The following is a 22,347-nucleotide window of genomic DNA, read 5'->3' as shown; positions in this document are numbered from 1 at the left end:
ATCTTATAGATATAAAAATTATTTAATTTTAGTTAATAAAAACTGATTCTGTAGGTCTAAGATGAGGCTAAGATTCTACATTTCTGTCAGGTAATGTCAGCATTGCCATCCAGGGGCCACACTTTAGGTATCAAAGATGTCAGTGACTTTACCATTCCATGGAGTTCCTTCTACTGGCTCTCAGATAAGTGGGCATATACTACCTGACCACCATACTTCATTTGGCAGCCCATCCTACAGTGGGCCAGTTCAAGTGCCACTTTCAATGCTCACTCCTTCTCTTATACAACAATCCTCAAGTGTTTCTTCTTTTGTCAGTTTTCTCTGCCTTATGAGATTTCTGTCAGCCTTGCCTTCTGTCTTTCAGGAACCACTGCCTCACATTCAGTGGAAACCACTGTACCTCAGAGGGATTTCTCTCAGCTTTTCTGCCCTGCCCTAGCCTTCGGTATATTACCCCTGTGCTCTTGGGAGAAGCCTATGGGAAAAAGCTGGTAGGTAATCCATAAGTAAGCCCACATGCAACCTTCAAAAATTCTTTAAATGTTCAGCTGATTTCTTATTATTTCTGTCTGGTGGCTTTTTCTTTCTCTTGTCATTCTACTGGGGTGAAAGAGCTAGTGACTCTCAGGAATTTAGTTCTGATAGGTTTAAAAACACTGTGATTTTGTAGTTTAACCAGTTGGGTGGAAACCCAAGCTCCTGCTATATGTACACAATAATTATTTGTAAAATTAATAAATGACTCATAGACATTTATTTGTTTTTTACAAAGTTTACACCCAGAAATGTAATTCATTAGCCTATATAACTAAAAATAGAAGTTCAATAAATCAAATAGATTTCCAGTTTTGAAAAAGTGACAAAATTATATGTGCTCTATATTGTTAGTTTCCTTGTATAAACCCTCTTACAAAAAATTGAAAGATGTACATGGCTAATTTCGTGGTAACACAAGGTGCCTTTTGACATACAACTTTTTTTTTAAGTTTTGAAATGACTTTTGGCCCAGTAACAAAAAAATGGGGCAAATAAGGATAAAAAGTGGGCAGTTTTTAAAGTGTACTACTCAGCACCAATTGTAGTCTTTTCTTGATGGTAAATCATAATGCTTTCTCTTCAGCTCTGCAACCTACCATAATTGTAATCAGTAGCTTAAAAACATGACCTTTTGTGCTGTTCCATATCTCTTGAATTTTTACCTCTATAATAGTCAACTGAACCATCTTCTTGGAACACACATGAAAATGGAAGTCCTCGTGAAGAATATGCTGTGGATCCGCTCCATCTCCAGCAGTTAAATCCATTTGAAAGCTGTACTCTTTGACTATCTTCTGGACAGATCAGTCTAACAATATAACAGAAACAAGTTATTTTTAACTTTTTTATTATTACAGTTTTCGAATATAAACAAAAGTAGAATAATAGAATACACATCCATGTGCTCATTACAGAACTTCATCAATTATCATTTTGCCAATCTTGCAGAAGCAAATGTCAATTTTAATCAGAGATGGAACAGGATTTAAACTTTATGGAGGGCACTGTGAAAAGAAGTAAGTGTACTCTTTACCAACAGAATCATGGTAAAAGTAAACAGAGGCTTAATATCCTGAACTGCATAGAAGGATGCATCTTGCATGAAGGGAGATAGGATACATTTTATAGGCCCTTCTTCATCCTGATGGGAGAATTAGGACCATAGCTGCTATATTTGCCTATTCCTTTTTAGATAATAAAGTTAAAGAGAGTAGCAGAATCATTTTTATGCAGCAGTACATCAATGGGTTATATTACTTATAGACACTCTATTAGAATATTTGACATTGTAATTTTTGCTTTTAATATATTTAAACCTAGAACCCATCTTTTAATAAACCTCTACAAAAATATACATATTTGAGATAATTCTAGTTTTAATGTAAATATTCAAGTGTCTATAAAGAACTCATTTTTTTTTTCCAGCTACAGTCTCTTACTCAAATTGCTATGCTGTGTCCTTAGGCCTGTTAGTAGTGGGTAAATTAAAAGGAAGAGGGAAGGAGGAATCTTATCTTGACTGTCACCTGCCTTTTTTCCCCTTCCCTGTACACTAAGCAAGGTCTCTTTTGTCTAATCTAAATTTTTCCTTTGGGGGTCTCCAATAGATAGGAATACCTTTGAGCCATTTTAACCCTGTCTGCAGTAGCTAAAGATGGTAGGGAAATAAGAAAAAGTAGATGTGTTGAAACAAAAACTCCAATCTGATTTCTATTAATTTATTAAAAATCAGTATGGAATATCCTTTTACACTGAAACTTATACTTTCGCAAAAGATTCCTGCAATCTTTACTCCTCATTTGAAACTGAGTGACAAGTTGGGAGAAAAAGAAAGCCAATAAAAGGCCTTTTCTTTTTATGCCTTCTTTTGAATACTACAATCCTAAACCAGACCACCATCAGTAACAGAGACGTTCTCCTGAGGGAAGTAAGTTTTACTAACCATATCTTTTATCTTGTCCAATGGAAGACAGTGAGCTGGGGTTAGCATGTAGACTCATAATCATGGAATAGAACTAAGTTATCATAAAAGAAGTGAAACTTAAATTTCTGGCTTAACTGGTACCAACTGTTAGCCACTGGAAACCCAGGTACAGGTGAACATGATTAATCAATTTTGCAACTCCGAAACATAAGGGAGAAGTGACAGTTATTTCAAGGTTGTGGCCAGGACCTGCAGAGGTTGTATATAAACCCTGAATATGTGTGAAATTAGGAAACACATTTTTTTCTAACATGTTTACACATTAATGGTAGCAATTAGGGATGGGTCTGAAAAAGCTGGTTTCACATCTTAATCAATATTTACCTCTGACTTCTGCCTCTGCAATTGTCAGAGCCAAAGGTCCTGTGTGAAGAAAGTGAGGAAGACAGGTTAGATGTTGGTAGAAAAGTTATCAGAGAATAAAAGAACAGCTTCCAAAAAAAAACCAAAGGTAGCCTATATTAGGTTCAGGCCACAGTTCATATCTATCCAGGATATATGTAATTTTGTATAACTTGAGAACACATTCTAAATTGGAAGGAAAGGCACATAACTTTATCTCCATTTGGGTCTTCATCTCCCTTCTTGAACCTTCTCTATTCTATGGTCTCATTTTCTATTCTCTGCTCTCTCTTCCTGGCTTCTCGTTTTCTTTCTTTCCCTTTTTATAGCCTTCCTTTCTTGTCCTTTCCCTTTAGGATGTCATGATTCACATTTCTTCTTGCCTTAATGCTTCAGTGTCACTGAGGTCAGTGCTCTCCTGATGCTCCCCTCTAATAGCACAGATAGAAAATTAGTGAATGACAGGAAAAAAAGACTACTAGGTCGTGTATATTAAAAAAATCATTTTATAGCATATCTAAAAGAAGTATTTTTAAGAAATCCTTGTCTAAAAATAGTAGTATATCTTTTTCTGATATTTTTTACTTCTAGCTTATGGTCAAGAATTAAACCATCTAAATCTAATTTGTTATATTTACTTCAATCCTGGGGAATAACTTAAAGGTAAATTTCTAATCCACAGCAATCAAAATAAACCTTGATTATAAATTGAATCTGTACAAAAACAAATCTGAATTTTAGTTTTGGGTGATAATTTATACCGTTTTTGAATGTTCATACAAATACTCTAACTTGAAAAAAGTCTGAATGTTTTGTTGGAGTCCAGTACTGTCCCTTTCTGTACAAAACAAAATGACTCACTTATCTAAATACCAGTCAGGATTTATGTTATCAGGAAGTGTGTGGTCCTGAAAAGATCTAGGTCTCTGTAAGGATGTTTCCTGTTCAAAGTCCAAGTCTTCCAATAGAACCTGTTCTTGTGGATCACTAGGTGGGTGGTCACAGTAAGACATTTGCCTTGGTCTGGTTCCATTGTTGAAATCAAAATTTCTTAACTGCATTTGTTTTTGAAACTTTGGAAAGGATGGTAGTCTTTGTCCAAGACCTCTATTAACATATTTTTTCAATGGCATTTTCTCTGACAAATCATTATTAGAATGGTCATGTAAAGGTCTCAGTGTGTGCTCTGATACTTCATCAGTATATCTGAAACCTTCCAAATGCATTTCATCATAAGAACAGTGGAAATGGCAAGGTTTCTGCCTTTGAAAACCACCTCTACTGAGATAATTCAAACCTTGTACAGGTAATAGGTCCTGGTACTCATGGCGGTTATAGAAAGGTCGTTTTTGTCTCTGGCTTCTTTTAACGAAACCAAAATCTTTCGCTGGAAATTGTTCCCAAAAGTTACTATAGGCCTGATGGTTCTGAGTAGAATGCCTCCTTTTCCCACAAACTTTGCTGACAAAATCAAAATCATCTCCAGTATCTGCTTCATAGAAGTCACTATGAGGTTGGTGATCATGAAATGGTGTTGGTCTTATTCCAGGTAACCTGTTATTGTAATCTGTTTCCTCCTGGGAGACATTATAACATTGGTGATTAGCAAAAAATGAACATCTTGGTTCTGGTCCTTTGTTACTAAAATCCCAGTCTCTGAGGTGTCTCTCTTCTGGCATGTTGTCACTATACTGGTGTTCATAAAAATCCCGATGCCTCTGGGCAGGTCCATTGTTGACATAATCATAATCCTTTATCTGTACACCATTTTGAGGGTGCTGATCATTAAGAAGCCTTGACCTTTTTCCAGACCTGGAAAAAGCGGGGAAAGGTGCTATAAATCTTTAGTATTTTAACAATAAATAAAGGATAAATGCTATGCTATTAGAAAAATCTCTCTTTATTCAACAGCACATAAATTTGTTGTGATGTCCCCTAAATTGGGTTGTGCCTCATTTTAATTTTTCTCCTTTGTAGTTGGTTATGAACCCTAAATTCTCTCCTGCAACTCTCAACTTGCAAATTTCCAAACAAAAGTCTATTGGTGTTAATTTTTTTCTTAAAAACTGGTGAACAACACACTTCACACCATCTTTTCATTTAAAGGAATGTATCATAACCAGACCACATTTGCCACAATTTATCTGATGGGTTAAAGAAGTAACTTTACAAATACGCTGGTGACATGCTGGATTACTGTACTAACTTCATATCAGAAGAAATAATAAAAAACATGCTGATTTTTATATAATTACTCCTAAGAATGATGAATAAATCTTATAAAATATTTTGTATAAATATTACATTTGGGCTGTTTCCAGTTTTTGACTATTATAAAGTTACTATTAGCATGCATGTCAGGTTTTTGTGTGAACAAAAGTTTTTATTTATCTTGGATCAATGTCTAAGAGTGTAACTGCTGGGTCATATGTTAAATCCATTTTTAGTTTTCTAAAGGACTGCTAAACTGTTTTATAACCTAAAAAACACATCAACTTGAAATAGAGTTAAAAAGAGAAATATATAGCATTTAGAATAGAAAAAGATAACTATTAAAAACCGCAGATAAGATCCTATAATTGACCATAAGGTTAGAACTTTGTTTCCCAACAAGAACAAAAAGGAAAGTTTCATAAAAGCAAACAAAAATAAACACTACCTCCCCAATATTGTCTGAAAAACAAAACAACAGTTTCTGGCACTAACTCCTAAGAGAGATTTTCACAAGAATTTTATTCATAAGGAATAGAAACAAAATAGTTATTTTGAATTTTGAAGATAAATGCTTCATTAGAATGGGAGCGCAGAGAAATATGAAGGAAAGAGACTGTGCCAAGGTGGATCTGAAATACCACGGTAAGCTGAAGAGCTCTATATACCCCTGCATACATTTTATGCATATCCTGTGATGCTAGCTAATACCTAATACAGTGCTTGGCATTGCTCAAGTATTCTTTCTCCAGGGGAAGAAAAAAATCAGAACTGTTGAGGTGGCAAAATGCTTCATGTTTTGAGGTAAGAATTGAGGCTGTTAGAAGAACAGCCTATTAATGGCTATTCTAGCTTGTATTAATTCAGTTCACAGAAGGTAATCTCAATTTATTGGAAATAATAGTTACGTAATATTTCAGTTTGAAAAAAATAAATACAAATACTAAATATTCCTCATGATTTAAAACAGTATTGCATATTCTGAGATTAGTTTATAGAGAAAAATTGCAAATAAAGAAGAGGGCAAAAAATTTGTTTAGTGAAGAGAAAAAGGTTTCAAGATAATTTTTAAATTGCATCAGTTTATAAAAATGTATGTATATATATCTGTGTATACATATATACATGTAAGTCATACAAGAAGTTCTAGTACCATTTGATAGCCTTGATTCAGTTTCAGATATATTGATAGAATAAACACAAATTATTACTTAGAATTATAGCATTTTAAATTTTGAAGGGATCATAGAAATTACCTAGTTCAACATGTGCCAAATAGTTTGGTGAACATTAGTGTCCCATATAATGTTAACACTCATTCTGTTGAGGGAAAAAAGAGAGTTCTGTGCTCCAATAAGTTGGGGAAAATGCTGGGTTAAATAAAATTTACTAAATTTCTACTTCAGGAATTCTAAGGACTTTTAATAAGCTAATGTTCATGGTGATAGTAATCTATGTTTCCAAAACTTATTTGATTACAAACTCTTTTTAGTCTTGTAAAACTAATGATATTTCATGAAATACTGGTTTCATATCTGCTGAGAATACAGCATAAGAAAAGCTAACTGACCTAGAAGACCAGGTGCTATAGGTGTAAAAAATAAAAAAGTAAGGGATTGTAAAATGACAAAGTCTTTGCAATCTGTGAGGTCAAGTAAGGGTTGCCTTGCCTAAAAAATAAAATTAAAAAAAAAAAAAAGAAAAAAAGAAAAGCTCACTGATCTGGTCCAATTGCTCTATGTTACAAATTAAACAACAGTGGCCTGAAAAGGTTATGTCACTTGCTCTAGATTACATACAATTTACAAGTGGCAGAGCTAAGATTCGAATGCAAATTTCCTGATTCCCAGTCCTGTTAATTTTTTTTCTACTCTACCATCATTGAGAAATATGTTTCTTAACTTTTGTAAAATATCTAAAATCATGTTACTTTTACCCATGAAAGTCTTCATTTGGGTGCCAATCCCTGGATTCTTCCATAGAATTGGATGGGGGATTTGCATCGTCATCAGAATCCCAGACATCCATTCCAAGATTACTAGAGGAAAAATATCAATAAAAAATTTTAAATTAAACCAGAAACAAGGACACATAGGCACAAAATAAGAAGGAAAAAAAAATCTGCACACTGTTTGCATCTTGGAAAAAAATCTACAGATATTTTGCCATACTGCTTTAATGGGAAGAATAAAATTTAAGAACCATGAGGTAAAGGTCATCAGTCAAGTAAAATTTGGAGAGGATTTTCAACTGTTAGGATGTAAACATTATCTCCAATGACCAAGCAATCATAAAAAATAAGGGCTTAAGGAATAGGCACTATGAGGAAAGGGTAATAAAAGAGATAAAAGGGGAGAAGGAATAAGGGCAGGGGTACTAGAGGACTGAAACATCGGATTTCCCTAACTCTGCTCTTTCATGTGCCTTCTCTGAGGACCTATGCTTTCACCATAGGAAATTATCTTATTAGTTGATGCCTTTCTCTAGCACCATCCATCTATTCATTGACTCATCCATTCAGCAAATATTTGTTAGGGGCCCAAAATGTTCCAGGCACTGTTTAAACACTTAGAGATATATCCTAGCCCATATTTTAACATTTATGTCCAAGTAACTTGCTTGATACAGTTTTTAAATAAAGTGGGCACAGGCTTTTCCACCAATACTGCACCTATTAAATTAGCAACTCATGTGGTGGGACCAGGAATCTATCTTTTTAAAACATTTTCTGGCTGATTCTGCGATACTGACAAATTCAGAAACTACCATTCTAGAGGAGGCATCCCAAGGCTCCTCTTCTACGACATAGGTGACTGACTGATAATACCTGTATACTTAAAGCTTTTTCAATTTAAAGTAATTTCTTCCATGCGCTATGAGGCCACATTTAGGAGATGACAAAGTCTGAATTTTTTGATAGATAACAATGTAACTATGATTAACATTCTTTAGGATAATTTTCTAAAACTTCTGGATATACTGAACACAAAAATTAGTTATGGCAATCAGACTGTCCTAATGATATACAAATTAGTTCTTTTTTAGTTTCTATATTTAACGATGAGAGTTGTAAAAAAGGTTTTAATTTAAGATACAACAATAAGGTTTAAAATTTACCTTCTCATGGGTTGAGTTTTGAGATCCTTTAAGTAAACACATCCATCTATTCGATGACCACGGGCCTCACCAAAAGCTAAAAATAAACAAGAAGAATTAATGTTAACCAAACTAATGAAATAAATTATGTGACAAGATCCTTGGATTTCTGTAACCAACTAGCAGATTATGTAATAAACTGATTTATTATGGCAGCAGTGATGAGATTCTAAAAATTTACAGAGAAATATTTAATATAAAAATATTATTACCTTATTTTTTTTTTTGAGTAAATGGCTATACCGAAAAATCTAGTTAAAATGTATTAAGTTGAAAAGGTGCTAATAAAAAAAAATATATAGCAGAATAAAAAATAAAAAAGCATTATTATCCATATTTTGAGGTATATTCATTTACATGGCACTAGATGTTTTCATAACATTGGCCCTTGATTTTAGCTGAACTTTATAAAAATACCTTGAATTGCTGTATCTGGATCCCAACCTTCAACATCGATAAGGTACCTGAATAAAAACATCATTTCAATTTTACAGAATAGGTAAGGCTGAGTTTAAAAATTTTCTTCTACCATCTATATCATTCTTACCTACATATAAGGTATCCTGTTCTGTTAATTCCATTAGTACAATGAACTCCAATGAGTTTGTCTATAAAATGTAAAAAAACATTAAAGAGCATGAAAAAAATTGATACTAGTATAATACAAAGCATGTTTTATACATAATTTGTAATAATTTTCAATAAAAATGTCTACCACTAGTAGACTTCTTAGTCATTATATTTAAATCTAATAGGTCAAAGGAACACTATCAAAGATTTTGATAAGAAACAGGCTTTCTATGTTGACATTATAGTATTAAAGATGACTTTTAAGTTAATCAAATGACAAAGTTTATATGATATTCATGAATAACATGCTTCAAACATTATTCAGAAAGAAATAATTTAAAATTTACTTCTTTGATCTTAATTACCTTTGCATTCAATAAAATGTACTAATATTTTCTGGTTGCTAAAAATATCTATGACACCATTTCTCCTTGGAGGTACATTATCTGTTACCACAGTTGAAGAATTAAAAGATGATTCTACTGACCTCTGTGAATGAGCCATGATCCTTTCTATTCATGGCTGGGGTGACTTATCTTAAAGAGTTACCTTACCCTAGAGAAGATGGATTTTAAAAGGCACAGTCATCTCCTGGTTATTGTTTCTGAGAAAATTTTTTAGTAAGAATCATGCTCTAGATTTTTATTCTTCACTTGTATTTACTTTACGTTCACCCTTCCTATCCTCCCAATCCCCAGAGCTCAAGAGTTGATGTGCCACCTCTCCAGAGGACCACGTGTGAAGATTCAGGAAGCATTTGTTCAGTGTCTGCTAGGACACTGTTTTCAACTGACAGAAAGTTAAAACTCACATTTTTAAGTCTTTACTCTCAAATACAATAAATTTCTGTGTGAACATATTTAGAATGAGTTGATAATAAGAGATTTTAGAGACCTGTTTTCATTACTTATTGTGTAGTTTGAATGGAACAGAATTTATTTTTGTAGAAAATAACAGAACTAACTTATGGTCTTTTTATATGTGGAAAATGATCACTATCAGACTTAGAAACTTTTTTTGATATGTACATATTTTTTCCCAAATATCTCTATGTGGCTTTATAATAAAAAAATTTAAGGGGGAAGTTTTTATTTGAGCAATGATAGCTGAGGTAATTCGAGTTGAATCTAGTCAGCATCTTGATGAGTTCAGAGTCTAGCAGGGGAAGACACAAAAGTTAACAAAACATTTATCATGAGACTACAGAATAAATGTACACAGAGTTGTTATGAGAGTACATAAGAGAGAATCCTTATTTTCGCACTGAGGAAAAGAAGGTTTTAGAGGGAACGTTTGAAAGAAACATTTAGATAATCTTGAGAAATATGATGGAGTTTACCAAGTGAAGATGGGAAAACATTTCAAAAAAGAATGTGTAAAGGCAAGGAGTATAACACGTGTAGGAAACAGACATGTGAGATATATGTGAAACAGACTTAAGAGACTTTTAGAGAGGCTGTCAAGAATCAGGCTGTGAAACATCCTATGTCACCTTAAGGAATCTGATGCTTATTAGATGAGATGCCCCCGAAGGGAGTGACCTTATAAGATATGCATTATAGAAAGATAAATTGGTGGACATCTGAAGGAATGATTTGTGGGAGGAGAGACAAGAAATCTACCTAAGAGCCTATCACAATAATCATACCCCAGGTCAGACAGGATGAGAGTAGATCTGGGGAAGTAGGAGCAGGAGAAAAAAGATTAAGAGTTCAGCTTCTGACATGTTCAGTTTATTGGTGTCAGATGAACCCCGTAATGAAGATACTAGATGTCTGTGACATGGAACTCAGGATAAAGGTCTGTGCTAGAGATATAGATTTGGGAGCCTAAAGCTGAAGCCACAGGAAAAGACGAGACGTTATCTGAGTGAAAAGACGAAACAAAGTAATCTGAGTGAAAAGAGGACAGAATCTTTTTTTCTTTTTTCTTTTTAATCAAACCATTTCAGGGGCTTGGGGAAAGGGTCTAAGAAGACAATGAGATCGATGTTCTCAGCCAGGCTGGGATCTTCCCAAATTTGCAGTTGCCAAAAGCAGGACAGAATCTTAAGAAACAGTAGCTATAAAGGCTTTGAACAAAACAAACAATCAATCAAAAAATAAGACAGCTAGAAAACTGAAAAACATTTAGACAGGTAGAAGAAAAATAAGAAAAACAATATCGTCAAAGCCAAGAGAAAAGTTTTAAGGAAGTAATGAACAACAGGTTAAGCATAGAGAGATTCAAGCAAGATAGGGATGGAAAATTATTCCTTGAATTTCTACAAGCTTCTAACTGAACTATAATTAGAGGGTTATAGAAATCAGATTAAAAGTGATGAGTAAGACTCTCTAGTAAATGGGAATAGAAGAAATGAAAACAATGAGAGGAGACAATTCTTCTAAAAGCATAATTAGGAAAGGAAAGAAACAGAGTGAAAGAAGTAATTAAGGTTGCAAGATGGAGAAAAGGGTATTCTTTTAAGATTGGAGAGGCCTGCACACGTTTACATGTTGATATTATAGAGGTGAGGATAAATGAAAAAGTGTCCTGAAGGAAGTAGGATTGGAGAGAATATCCAGTAGAGGTAGAGGATTGGTTTGCTTTTCTTAGGAAAGCAAAGGTAACGAAGACTATAAAAATGTGGACACAGATAAGTATACCTAAATGTTCTCTATTTTCACTGAGAAGTGGGAAGCAGTATGTTACTGCTGCGAGCGAGGAAAATGAGTATGGTTGTAGAGGCAAGACATGGAAGCAACCGGGTAAGCTGACCCGGGACAGGGAGAAGACTGCTTAGCAGCACTGGGAACCCAGCTGAAACCCTTAACCACCAATCCGTGCCGTGCCGGCACTCACACACTGTGGAGGTATTTTCTCTAACATGCAAGGGAAGAGAAAGACGACTGTAGATTAAGCCAGCGTTGAGGATTTCCGTTGGAGTTTAGAGAATATTTCTTCCATTGGAGTTTAGAGACTATCTCTTAAAAGATCTATTGGTGACTAACTTTTGGGATAGGGATAAAAAAAGGGATGTGTATTTTTTCACCCTACATATGAAAATTGTTTTTTATCAACTTAGTTTTTAAAATTAAGAGCCTAAGATCATAGCAACGTTCTAGTATGCAAAGCATCACAAACTTTTTCGTATCATAGACTAAAATGCAACTTTTCACTGCTCAGAAAAACCCAGTAAGAACAGGGTTCTGATTCATTAAACCTGTCTCCCTTATATAAATAGTTGAACTAAGAGCAATTAGTCCCCTCGTCTCTCTGCCTAATCTTTGGAGGAAATAAGCTTACGAAGCTGTTTTTAATTTGCTGGAAAAGACACAGCAAAAATTAGAAGCTCTGGGTCCAGAATAAGGCTGCTACAGTTGGCATATTAACTATTCTGATAAGCCTAAAACCCTGAAAACAATTCTACTCCTTAGGCTCTTACTAAACAGCTGGTTAAAGAGGAGCCATTAGCAAGGTATCTGAAATAAATCACTTCACAAGAAGTAGGCTGGTCTCCTGAAATTCTTCTCTAAGGCCAGGAGACTAGGTAGGCAGTACTAATTTCATCCTTTTCTTTCTATTCATTCACCCCCAAAATGGGTTTCTTGTTCTTTTTATATTTCTGGGTGTAAAAATATGCTTATTTCAGGAGATTCATGCAGGTAAGTAAGGGAGAATTGGTATCTGTTGTAATCATGTAGCCCATGTCATTCATTCTGTGATAAGCAGGCACAGGAAAAGGACAATTGTAATGTTTTCTGGATACCTTTGTGCATTATTTATAAATATTATGTAATGAAACTGTCATTTAAAAATATCTTACAAGCATTTTGCCAAATCACTAAATATTCTTCTTTTACTTTGTTTCTAACATTTGTCTGGTATACCATATGTGTATGTACATGCCATAATTTACTAAACCAATTTCATATTAATAATCCTTTAGGAGCTTTCCAATTTTTCAATATTAAAAACATATCAATGGACATTCTCATAAATACATGTTTACATATACTTCTATTTGTTTAGAAAAGACTCCCCCAAATAGATTCATGAAGTTAAAAGGTTTTCACAAGTTTTTTAAGTTTTATCTTTCTTTTCTTTATAAAGTCAGACTGTACACCAAAAAGACTAAGATATACCTTACTTTATGCTATACATTCTTTAAAAAAAAAAGTTATTTCTAACTTATTTTAAAATACTGAATTACATTTTTATGTGTTCTGAGGGTATCAGCATTTAAGGAATGCTGTAGGGAATCTATCTGAAAAGCAAATACTCATGCCTCGACGTACTTTTTCTGTATGCTTTACTTTCCCCGAAGCAAGTTTTCCTAAAGTAAGGGACACGCACACACTGTAATGTCCGGGGAAATCTTTGATAATTTCCTTTTAACTTAAAGTATTTGAGCAAAACATGTATATCGTGTTTAAGTGATCTACAATAATTTCTGCTAAAATGATCTTTATCAATTAAGTAAAAACGTTTTGATGATATCAAAGATTGTTAATTACCATTTTCTGCATTTTCCCAAAGGAATTTTCTGACCCACTTTTTGAACTGCAGAATAGTAGCATTATCAGGGACTTCAAGTCCGACAGTGTAAAGTTTTTTATAATGAATACTTTTAGGTAAATCCTAGAAACAAAGGAAAATAGAATGCAACAATTATAAGTTATTAAAAACAAATTCTTCAATCCAATAAACTCACAATTCAGTATTTTAAAAATAGAGTACAATGACTAAATCGAAGGCATACTTTACATCAATATGTGTAGAACTCTTTTGTAATCTACATGAAAGAGACTATAAAATAAGCCCAGGTCCTAGTGGCCCGTGATAATCACTAAGTTAAGGATTTGAGTGATTAATCAGACACAGGGTCAACCTAATATACAAACTTAGAGTGTTCAATCCACAGCTGGTGTTAGAATTCTAGATGTCAGCTTAGGCTGTTTACTTAGCCTGTTTTGAAATGGTTACATGTTTCCCTGACTGATTCTAAAATTTGCAAGAGAATCTATTAAGTGGAGGCTCTAAGAATAAAAGGACTAATTTCATCATTTAAGTAAAATCAATTAATCAATTAACGACATTCAACTAAAAAATGCCAAGGTTGGCAATGAGTATAAATGTATAAGATGAGATCCTGGGAAGATTTAATATATTTGGAAAAATAAGGGATATCTGAATAGTTATATGATGAATAAAACAACTGGTTATGTGTGAGCAGTTCAGTAGCAGTGGTAAATGCTAGGCCTTGAAGAACACATAGATTTTTGGGAGCAGAAGTAGAGAGAAAAAAGTTCCAAGTTTATGGAATGATCTGAGGCACAGAATCAAGAATAGGCATAGAATGTTCATGAGATAGTGAGGAGATATACCTAATTAGAAAAGATGGTACACTGTAAGACTGAGAAGAGCAAGATGATTAAACTGGGCCTCAAAAGACAAGGAGAGGAGTTTACAGGCAGAGAGAACTGAAGACATTTTTTTTTTTTTTTTTTACAAAGAAACTGGAATTGGAATGAAAAATACGTTTAAGGACAACTGGGTAAATAAGGATGAAAAAGACTAGCTGCTGAAAAATTGGGTAAAAACCTGGAGAATCTGAGACACATCTCAGAAGAAAAAATCTATAGGTTTGTCCTTGACCTGATGTAGGGTACTAGGAACACACAGGACTGAAGGGATTTGAACCTGACAGGCTAAATAGTGGTGCTTTCAGGGGAATCAGGGCAGGTAGAGAGAGCGCTAATTTGTACTTTTGGGAAAAAGTGGTATGGAAGTAAAGAAACGATGGTATGTTTAGTTTTATGTTATTGAACTATATGACATGGCAGCAAGGCATCCAAGATAAAATGTTACTGAATCAGGGAAAAATGAGAGACGACATCTTTGATAACGCCAATACAATTGAACAGCAAGGTTCAAGAGTTATTTTCCTCTAGAGCAAGGTTTGAAAACTCTTGCTCTCCAAGACTGGGGATAGGGAGGGGACGACTGTCCCTAAGAGTGCTGATGGAGAGGGGAGGATGATGATGATGTGTAGTGGATTCCTAATCTCCTGCTTCAACCAGAACAACTCCCTGTTTATCTGCTTTACATAATAGGCTTCAGAGCAAGATAGAAATGACTCTGATGCTAAAGAAAGTTAAAAAAACACTGTTGTAGAGTAATACTTGTCTCACATTTTCTCTTTTTTTCTTTTACTTTCTTATCCATTATACTGCTCTTTTCCTTTATTTCCTTGCTCCCTTTTTCCTTTTCCGTTCTATATCCATCTGCATTTCTTTCTAGTTATTCTGTCCTCTTAAAATAATAAAATTTCATTTTTTTCCTCTTAGCACGATCCTGATTTTAGAAAAGGATACTATATGATTATGTGAAGGATTTAGATTTCTAAGAGATTACACATGAGAACTTCTGAAATTTATATTAAAATAACCAAGAGAATATCCCAATTCACTTTCCAAACACAATATTAAAAAGTCTTTTCTATTTCAAGACCTATCCATGATAATAAAATATATTTGTAACTTTACCTTAACTTCATAATATCTTGTGGTATATGTTAAATCGATAATTAATCCAAGCTCCACATTTAGTGCTTTTATTGCACTAATCAAGTCCTTTGGTGTAAACTTCTGGGTTGGGGTAAGTCTCTGATTAACTGCCTATAATGAAAAATGAACAATAAGGTTACAAAATAAAGATAAAATGTAAATACTTATAAAAGAACAAGGAAGTGAAAAAAACATAAGGCAAAAAGGACTGGTGAAAACTTTCATAGCTTTAAGAACACTGACAAAGCTTTTAACAAATTAGAGCTATGAGAAGAGCCTAAACACATTTACATATTTTGCTTCAGTAATTTCATGTCTAGGAAACTATCTTAAAGCAATTATCAGAAATGTGGAGGGAAGAGATTGAGTACAAGAATATTCACTACACCATTATTTATAATACTAAAAACACTTTATATGAAGGGTCCAAAACAAAGGATTACATGTAAATGCTACAATTAATGGAGTTTAGAAGAGCTATAGAAAAATATATGCCATTATAGCTTCTTAGAAAAATTCAAAGAAATTATGAATTCCTGGTTATTTTCTCAGAGCACGTTCAGCTTCCCAAGACATCAAGGGCTTCTTGGATGATCTAAACTGAGGCATGAAGAATGTGCACATAAGCCTAATCCACCAGGCTCTGCATCAGATGTATAAAATACACACACTGTATTTCTATAAAATAGCTTATAACTCTTATAGCAGTTCTGTCCAACAGAAATATAAGCTACAAATGTAATTTAAAATTTTCTAGTAGCAACATTCAAAAAATGAAAACATAGATGAAATTAATTTTAACATATTTTAACTCAATGTATCTAAAATATTATTTCAACATGAAATTAATAAAAAAATTGAGAATTTTACTTTTTAAAACTGATCCTTCAATATCTATTTACACTTATAGTACATCTCAACTTGGATTAGCCACATTTCAATTGCTCAAAAGCCATATGTGCCTAGTGGCTACCACATTGCATAGCATGGTCTTAGAGTATTCTCTATCTCCTTCAAAGAGTCATAAGGCCTAATGGCACTGGTTCTGCAACAATAACAAAAAAGAATTAATTAGAACTTTCTACATTAGCTAGAGTTTAGGTCAGAATCTATGGGAGGGCTTTCCTAAAGAACTTCAGGCTATGTTCATCTTCAGATATTCAGAAAGTGCCTCATTCAATTAATATTAATGAGTTTGGTTCTAATAAAATTCTTCCCAATTTGCAAAATTCAAATTTATTCTAGCTGGCATCTGTGACTTTCTATACAAAGATATTATTTTCTTCATGTAAAAAAAAAAGTTTAAATATGTTGGATGTCTTGTGACAGCCCTCCTTCCCTCTTTCCAATAGGAGAGACGGCTGTGATATTGTGAGAACTCTGGAGAGTCATAAAAAGTGGGAACAGTCATAGTTCCACCATTACCTTGTTGTATAACCTTAGAGAAGTCACTAAAGCCCTCTGGGCCCTGATTTACATATCTTTAAAATAAGGTAGATTGATTCTACCAGTGATTCCCAAAACTAGATGCCCACCATAATCACCTGAAGAAACTTAGAAAAAACAAAAAAGTTTCTAGATCCCACCTTGAACTACTGAAATAGTTCCCTGTGAGGTAAAGTCTGGGAACCATTTTTATGTTCACCTGATGATTCAGAGGCAGCCAGAAAAGGTAGTCTAAGACCAGCCTTTGGAACCTACTGTGCTGATTTACCCTTATATGCACTTTTAGCTCTAAAATTAGCTATGTAACCAGGTAGATAATTTCCTCTTTCAAATATCCTAATATGAAGTCCTAAGGCTGAATTAGCCAAAGAATATCATATCCGCTTTCTCATAGTTTGAGGCATTTAGAATAGACATTTAAAATGAAACGAGGCTTATTCTTATTCTCCATGTGTAAGTCTCATTCTGCTTCCAAAAACTGAATGATCTTTAATTCAAGGACTATATGTAAGATCAGAAATTAAACTAGTTGCAAATAAACGTAGCTGCAAATAAACGTATAAAGCAGACATTTCACTCCTGAATTACCAAGAGCTGAATATATACTGCTTGAGAGTATTCTCCAAGTCCTTCCTACACCTTTCTTTGTAATATCTTCCTCTCTACCTCGATCCTATGAAACAAGTTAGTTGGGAATATACTTTTCTCATAGGGTTAACTAGACTAGCTGATTTACATTTCGAACTTTTGCTCCAAAGGAAGAGGAGAAAGCCTCTATATCCTCTCATAGCTGATCAACCAAATCATCTGTCTCATTTCCCCCAAATGTCCAGAGTTTACAAAAACCTGCAGAGAATGGGGTGCTATGGTTCTGATGCCTATTAATCTGACCTTAGGTGAAGGCAGCTACCATTAATAAGAAGCTTATTAGGTGATTCACAAAATAATCCCATTTAGGGATGTAATCAAGGTCATTAGCTATACTAATCAGGAAGGGGAAAAAACCCTCAGAAATAAGTCAAAGTCTTGGATCCTGTTGCTGTAGCTATCTCTGTCAGCACTCTGCCATTACACCTCAGCACATTCCGTGGCATGTTGCAGCATCCTGTGGACAGCACCTGTGACTATCTACCTGAGAGCTTTCTCTGGTCTGCATGCACAGGGTAGCACAGAGAAGTTTTAATGCCTGCAAGAAAAGTCCTCTCAGTCAAGACAGATGGCAATCTGAGAATAATTACCCTAAGTTCCTCGCCCCTTGAGCTGGATAACTCTGAGGCATATTTATACTGTGTGCTCTAAAGAGATTGAACTTGTTCAGAGTGATGACCTGATAACACATTCTTTACCGATTTCCTTCACTTTCCGATTTCACGTCCCCAATCCCTCACTGGCACTGACTGGGATCACCTCCCTAATACACCACTTGAATTCAAAATCTTGTCCCTGGGTCTGCTTCTGGGGGAACCCAAATTAAGACCATTTATAAAATTAGAATCTAAAATACAGGTGGGTCTACAGTGAGAGTTACAGTGAAAGCACACATACTTTCACGCATGGAAAGTTACAGAATGCATCCTATTGAAACAATAGCAAAGGTCTTTGTGATTAAGATCAGAGGCTTAGAAACCATCAAACCACCCTGGGCTTGAATTCTAGTTCTGTTACAATTAGCTATGAGGTTTGGACAAGTTACTTTCCTCTCTAAGCTTCAGTGTCATTATCTGTAAAACAGTACTTGCATTATAGGATTCTTATGAGGATTAAATGGGATAATGCAAAATGTGTAATACAGGGCCCAATGTGTATTAACCTATAAAAAAACCGTAGTTAAGTGTATTCTTACGTTGAACTAGAGAAGTGGGATTCTGCTTCATTAAATGAGATCCAATGACTAAACTCTAGTCATCTGGAAAGGACTGCCTAGAGTACACACATGATATTCAGGCTAGAAGGTAGAGAAATGTAACTCCTGTCACTGAGGACTCAGAACATTTCAAAGGGGACGATCCTGCTTTGGTCTACTGGAATGTTTATGCATCAAATTAAGCCTGAAATAAAGTGTTAACTATGAATGGAAAATAATTTTGTAGATGAGTTCTCATTAAAATAATCTGGCAGGATTTTTTGAAATCAAATAGTAATCAGAATTAATCCAAGATTCTTACAGTATAATTACAACATTAGAATTAAAAGGGATCTTGGAACTGAAGCTCTGAAAAGTTAAATTACTTGTCCAACGTCACAGGCTAAATGGCAATCAATATTTTAATCCAGAAATTTCTATTCTTAAACAGTCACGATACCAGGCTGCTTCATTTGATTAAATATTCATTTTTCTCCCAAATACCAAAGTTCTAAGTTTCCATTATTATATTAAACAAAGATTATAGAATTTTTAAAATGTCAAATGTTACATATGGATAATCTGGAACTAAATCTATAATTTTGATCAGTGTCTATAAACTTACCAGCATGCTCCTAGACTGCTGTACCTGTTACTGCTTTCAATGGTATGTGCTGATAGTACGACAGGTTTGATTTTTGGATTATATGATTAATAAGAAAAAACTGCAGTTAACATAACATACTACAAAGCCAAATATATACATAAAAATTAATTCAATTTGGCAATAAAAATAAATGAACTACTAGTAGATGGTACAACATGATGAACCTTGAAATCATGCTAAGTGACAGTAGCTAGTCACAAAAAGATCACATATTGTATGATTCCATTCATATGAAAGGTCCAGAATATGCAAATACATACAGACAGAAAGTAGATTAGTGATTGGTTGCTAGGGGCCAGAGGGAGAAGAAAATGGGGAATGACTGCCAATGGGTACAGGGTTTTCTTTTGAGGTGATGAAAATGATAATCTGGAATTAGTGGTGATTATCACACAACTCTATGAATATATTAAAAATCACCAAATTATATACCTTAAAAGGATGAATTTTATGGTATGTGAATTAGATCTCAATATATAAAAAAATAATTTAAACATCACTGAAAAAGAAAGATGGCTTAAATTAGGAAGCAAGTATAAAAGATTTTGAAATGTGTGCTCACACTTTCCCAATGTCAGGGAAAGTGAGAGAAACTAAAGCTGCCATGATTCTGAGGTCATATAAAACATAGCATTTTGATTTTTTTAGGAAATGCTATACAATAATTTGACAAATCAGTACAAGAATGCTGATCTTTATGGGGTGGGTAGGTACTAAAAAGTTATCTATATTTTTGGATAACTTTTAAATAGATATCATGATGTAAAAAACAAAATAACACTAGGACTACAGCTATTTGCTCTCAAAAAAAGTATTTAATCTTGTTAAATGTTTTCAATAAAGTAAGTTTTAACCATTAAAAAAATATTGAATTTGGCAAGAAATGAAGTATGATGCATGCTTCATACTTTCAACATGAACCTTGAAAACATGATGATAAAGAAGCCTGTCACAAAAGACACATATTGTATCATTCCCTTTATATGAAATGTCCCAAACAGTCAAATCTATTGAAAAGAGATTGGTGGTTGCCTAGGTGATGGGAGTGAGGGAGAAAGGGGAGTGACTGCTACTAGGCATAGGTTTTTGTTTTTGTTTTTGAGGGGGTGATGAAATGTTCTAAAATTGTGGTGACAGTTGTACAAACTCCATGAATATACTAAACACTACTGAATTGTATACTTAAATAGTGAATTTTATGGTATGTGAATTATACATCAATAAAGTCACTATTTAAAAATTAATTCAAAACTACTCCTTTACACTAGCACGAACAATTAACAACTATATGTGTGAAAAGTTTGTTACTTCCATGTCAAACATCTGCTGGAAACTTGCATTCACATATTTTTACAAAGAAAAGCATAACATTAAATAAACATGGATCACATTAATTCCAATTCTCCTTATAAGATAGATAAGAAAATAAAATACATACTCCCTTTAAAGGAACTTTAAAAGCAATGAATCGGGTTCCAGGTAGAGGATGTCCAATTGGTGTCACAGTCCTCCACCTGCAATGAAAATAAACAACTACAATTATAACAAAAATATTTTAATGACTCAAGATGGTAAAAAAAGAAACCATTTTTTAATAAATAGAACCTAATTTGTTGGTTGGTTGTTTTTCTTGATTGAAATTTTAATTGCTTCCTTCCTCAAAAAAAAAAAAAAAAAAAATTAAGGTTTTACGTATGTGCAGCACTTCTACAGTAAATAAGGTAGCATCCATTTCCTGGACAAACTTTCAATATGCCAAATAATATTTTGTTATTTTCTTCTTCAACTGTAAGAGAAAGAAAATAGTTTACAAATTTTAGATCAATGACACTATTTATATATTAAATAGGTATTAAATGTGGGAATAAGAGTAAAATATGAAAACTTAATGTGTTTTAATAAACGGTTAAGAAACAAAATTATTTTTTCAATGTAATTATTTTGGAGATGTCTTGTTTTAATTTCTGAGTAATCTTGAATTAAGAACTACAGTTCATTAACTTTAAACATTTTTGTTTACTATGATGACTTTTTATGAATAACAAGGTAGAGACATCTGGATTTAAATTAATTTTGTTATATAATTATTTTCTAAGTTGTTTGATAAGTTCTAATTATAATGCATAAAGATTTCTTAAAATAAGCATTTTTAATCCCCTGTCTGCTTCTCTAGCTTCATTTTTGTACTATTTTTTCCTTTTCCAGGCTCTGGATTCATTCTTTTTCTTTTACTAAGTCCTTCCAATGATCTCTGTTATTCCCTTTGCCTACCACCAACCCCATTTAATGCTTTCAGTCACCCTCAGATTTCAACTCAAATATCAGTTCTCAGGAAAGCCTTTGACATCCATCTACTTACTCCTACTAGCCATACCTTTCACCTTCCTTCATGGCACTTAAGAGTCTGAAATTATACATATAATTATGTGATTTTTTTGACAAATGATGGTTTCTCTATCATAAACTCTGTAAGAGTGAATATGACAGTCTTCCTTACTCACCATACAGTGCCTACCACACCATAGGTGCTCTATAAATATTAAATAAATGTTAAACAAATTTGGCTTTATAAAACAACTAATGTACTGAAGTGCTTACTTCAATCAATATGGGAAAAAGTCACTGATATTTATTATATATACATATATACTATATTTTATTTATAGGTTAAAAAATTTCATCATAATCATAAAAACAAAGATTTAAGACTCTTGGAGTCAAATGTCACCTAGATACTGTCATTAAGCAAGATCACTGATTCACTGTCTTGTGTCCTCTAAACTCCTATGAGACTTAACTCTGTATCATGCTTTAGCAATTTAACATAATACTGTATTGGACTTTTAGTTAAATTTTATTACATTATTCCTCTACTTAAAGTCATCCAATGGTTTTCTTTTGCTTATGCAAGACACACAAGGCCTCTCTAATTGGCTTTTCTCACTCACCTGAGATCATATTACCATACTGAGCCACTTGTCTCATTCTAAACATGTGTTTTCTCTTGCTTCTGGCCCTCTGCATATCCGCTTTCCTTAGA

At 33.7% G+C, this 22,347-nt stretch overlaps 1 protein-coding gene across 1 annotated transcript in view; it reads right to left on the bottom strand.

Moving 5' to 3' along the window:
- LOC102890387 overlaps positions 1–22,347 on the bottom strand; it is a 36,017-nt gene that overhangs the window by 2,200 nt on the left and 11,470 nt on the right. The window contains exons 2-11 of the mRNA XM_015599867.2: positions 20,746–20,821; positions 15,331–15,462; positions 13,300–13,423; positions 8,781–8,841; positions 8,651–8,697; positions 8,195–8,270; positions 7,014–7,115; positions 3,728–4,678; positions 2,849–2,887; positions 1,203–1,348 (exon numbers count right to left, since the gene is read on the bottom strand). Coding sequence (XP_015455353.1) covers positions 1,203–1,348; positions 2,849–2,887; positions 3,728–4,678; positions 7,014–7,115; positions 8,195–8,270; positions 8,651–8,697; positions 8,781–8,841; positions 13,300–13,423; positions 15,331–15,462; positions 20,746–20,821 — 1,754 coding nt within the window. The remainder of the gene's footprint in view (positions 1–1,202; positions 1,349–2,848; positions 2,888–3,727; positions 4,679–7,013; positions 7,116–8,194; positions 8,271–8,650; positions 8,698–8,780; positions 8,842–13,299; positions 13,424–15,330; positions 15,463–20,745; positions 20,822–22,347) is intronic.

This window comes from Pteropus alecto, unplaced genomic scaffold (assembly GCF_000325575.1).
Source record: "Pteropus alecto unplaced genomic scaffold, ASM32557v1 scaffold88, whole genome shotgun sequence".
Taxonomy (NCBI): domain Eukaryota; kingdom Metazoa; phylum Chordata; class Mammalia; order Chiroptera; family Pteropodidae; genus Pteropus; species Pteropus alecto.
Note: the sequence above shows the minus strand (reverse complement) of the source record. Positions and strands in the feature narration are given on the sequence as shown.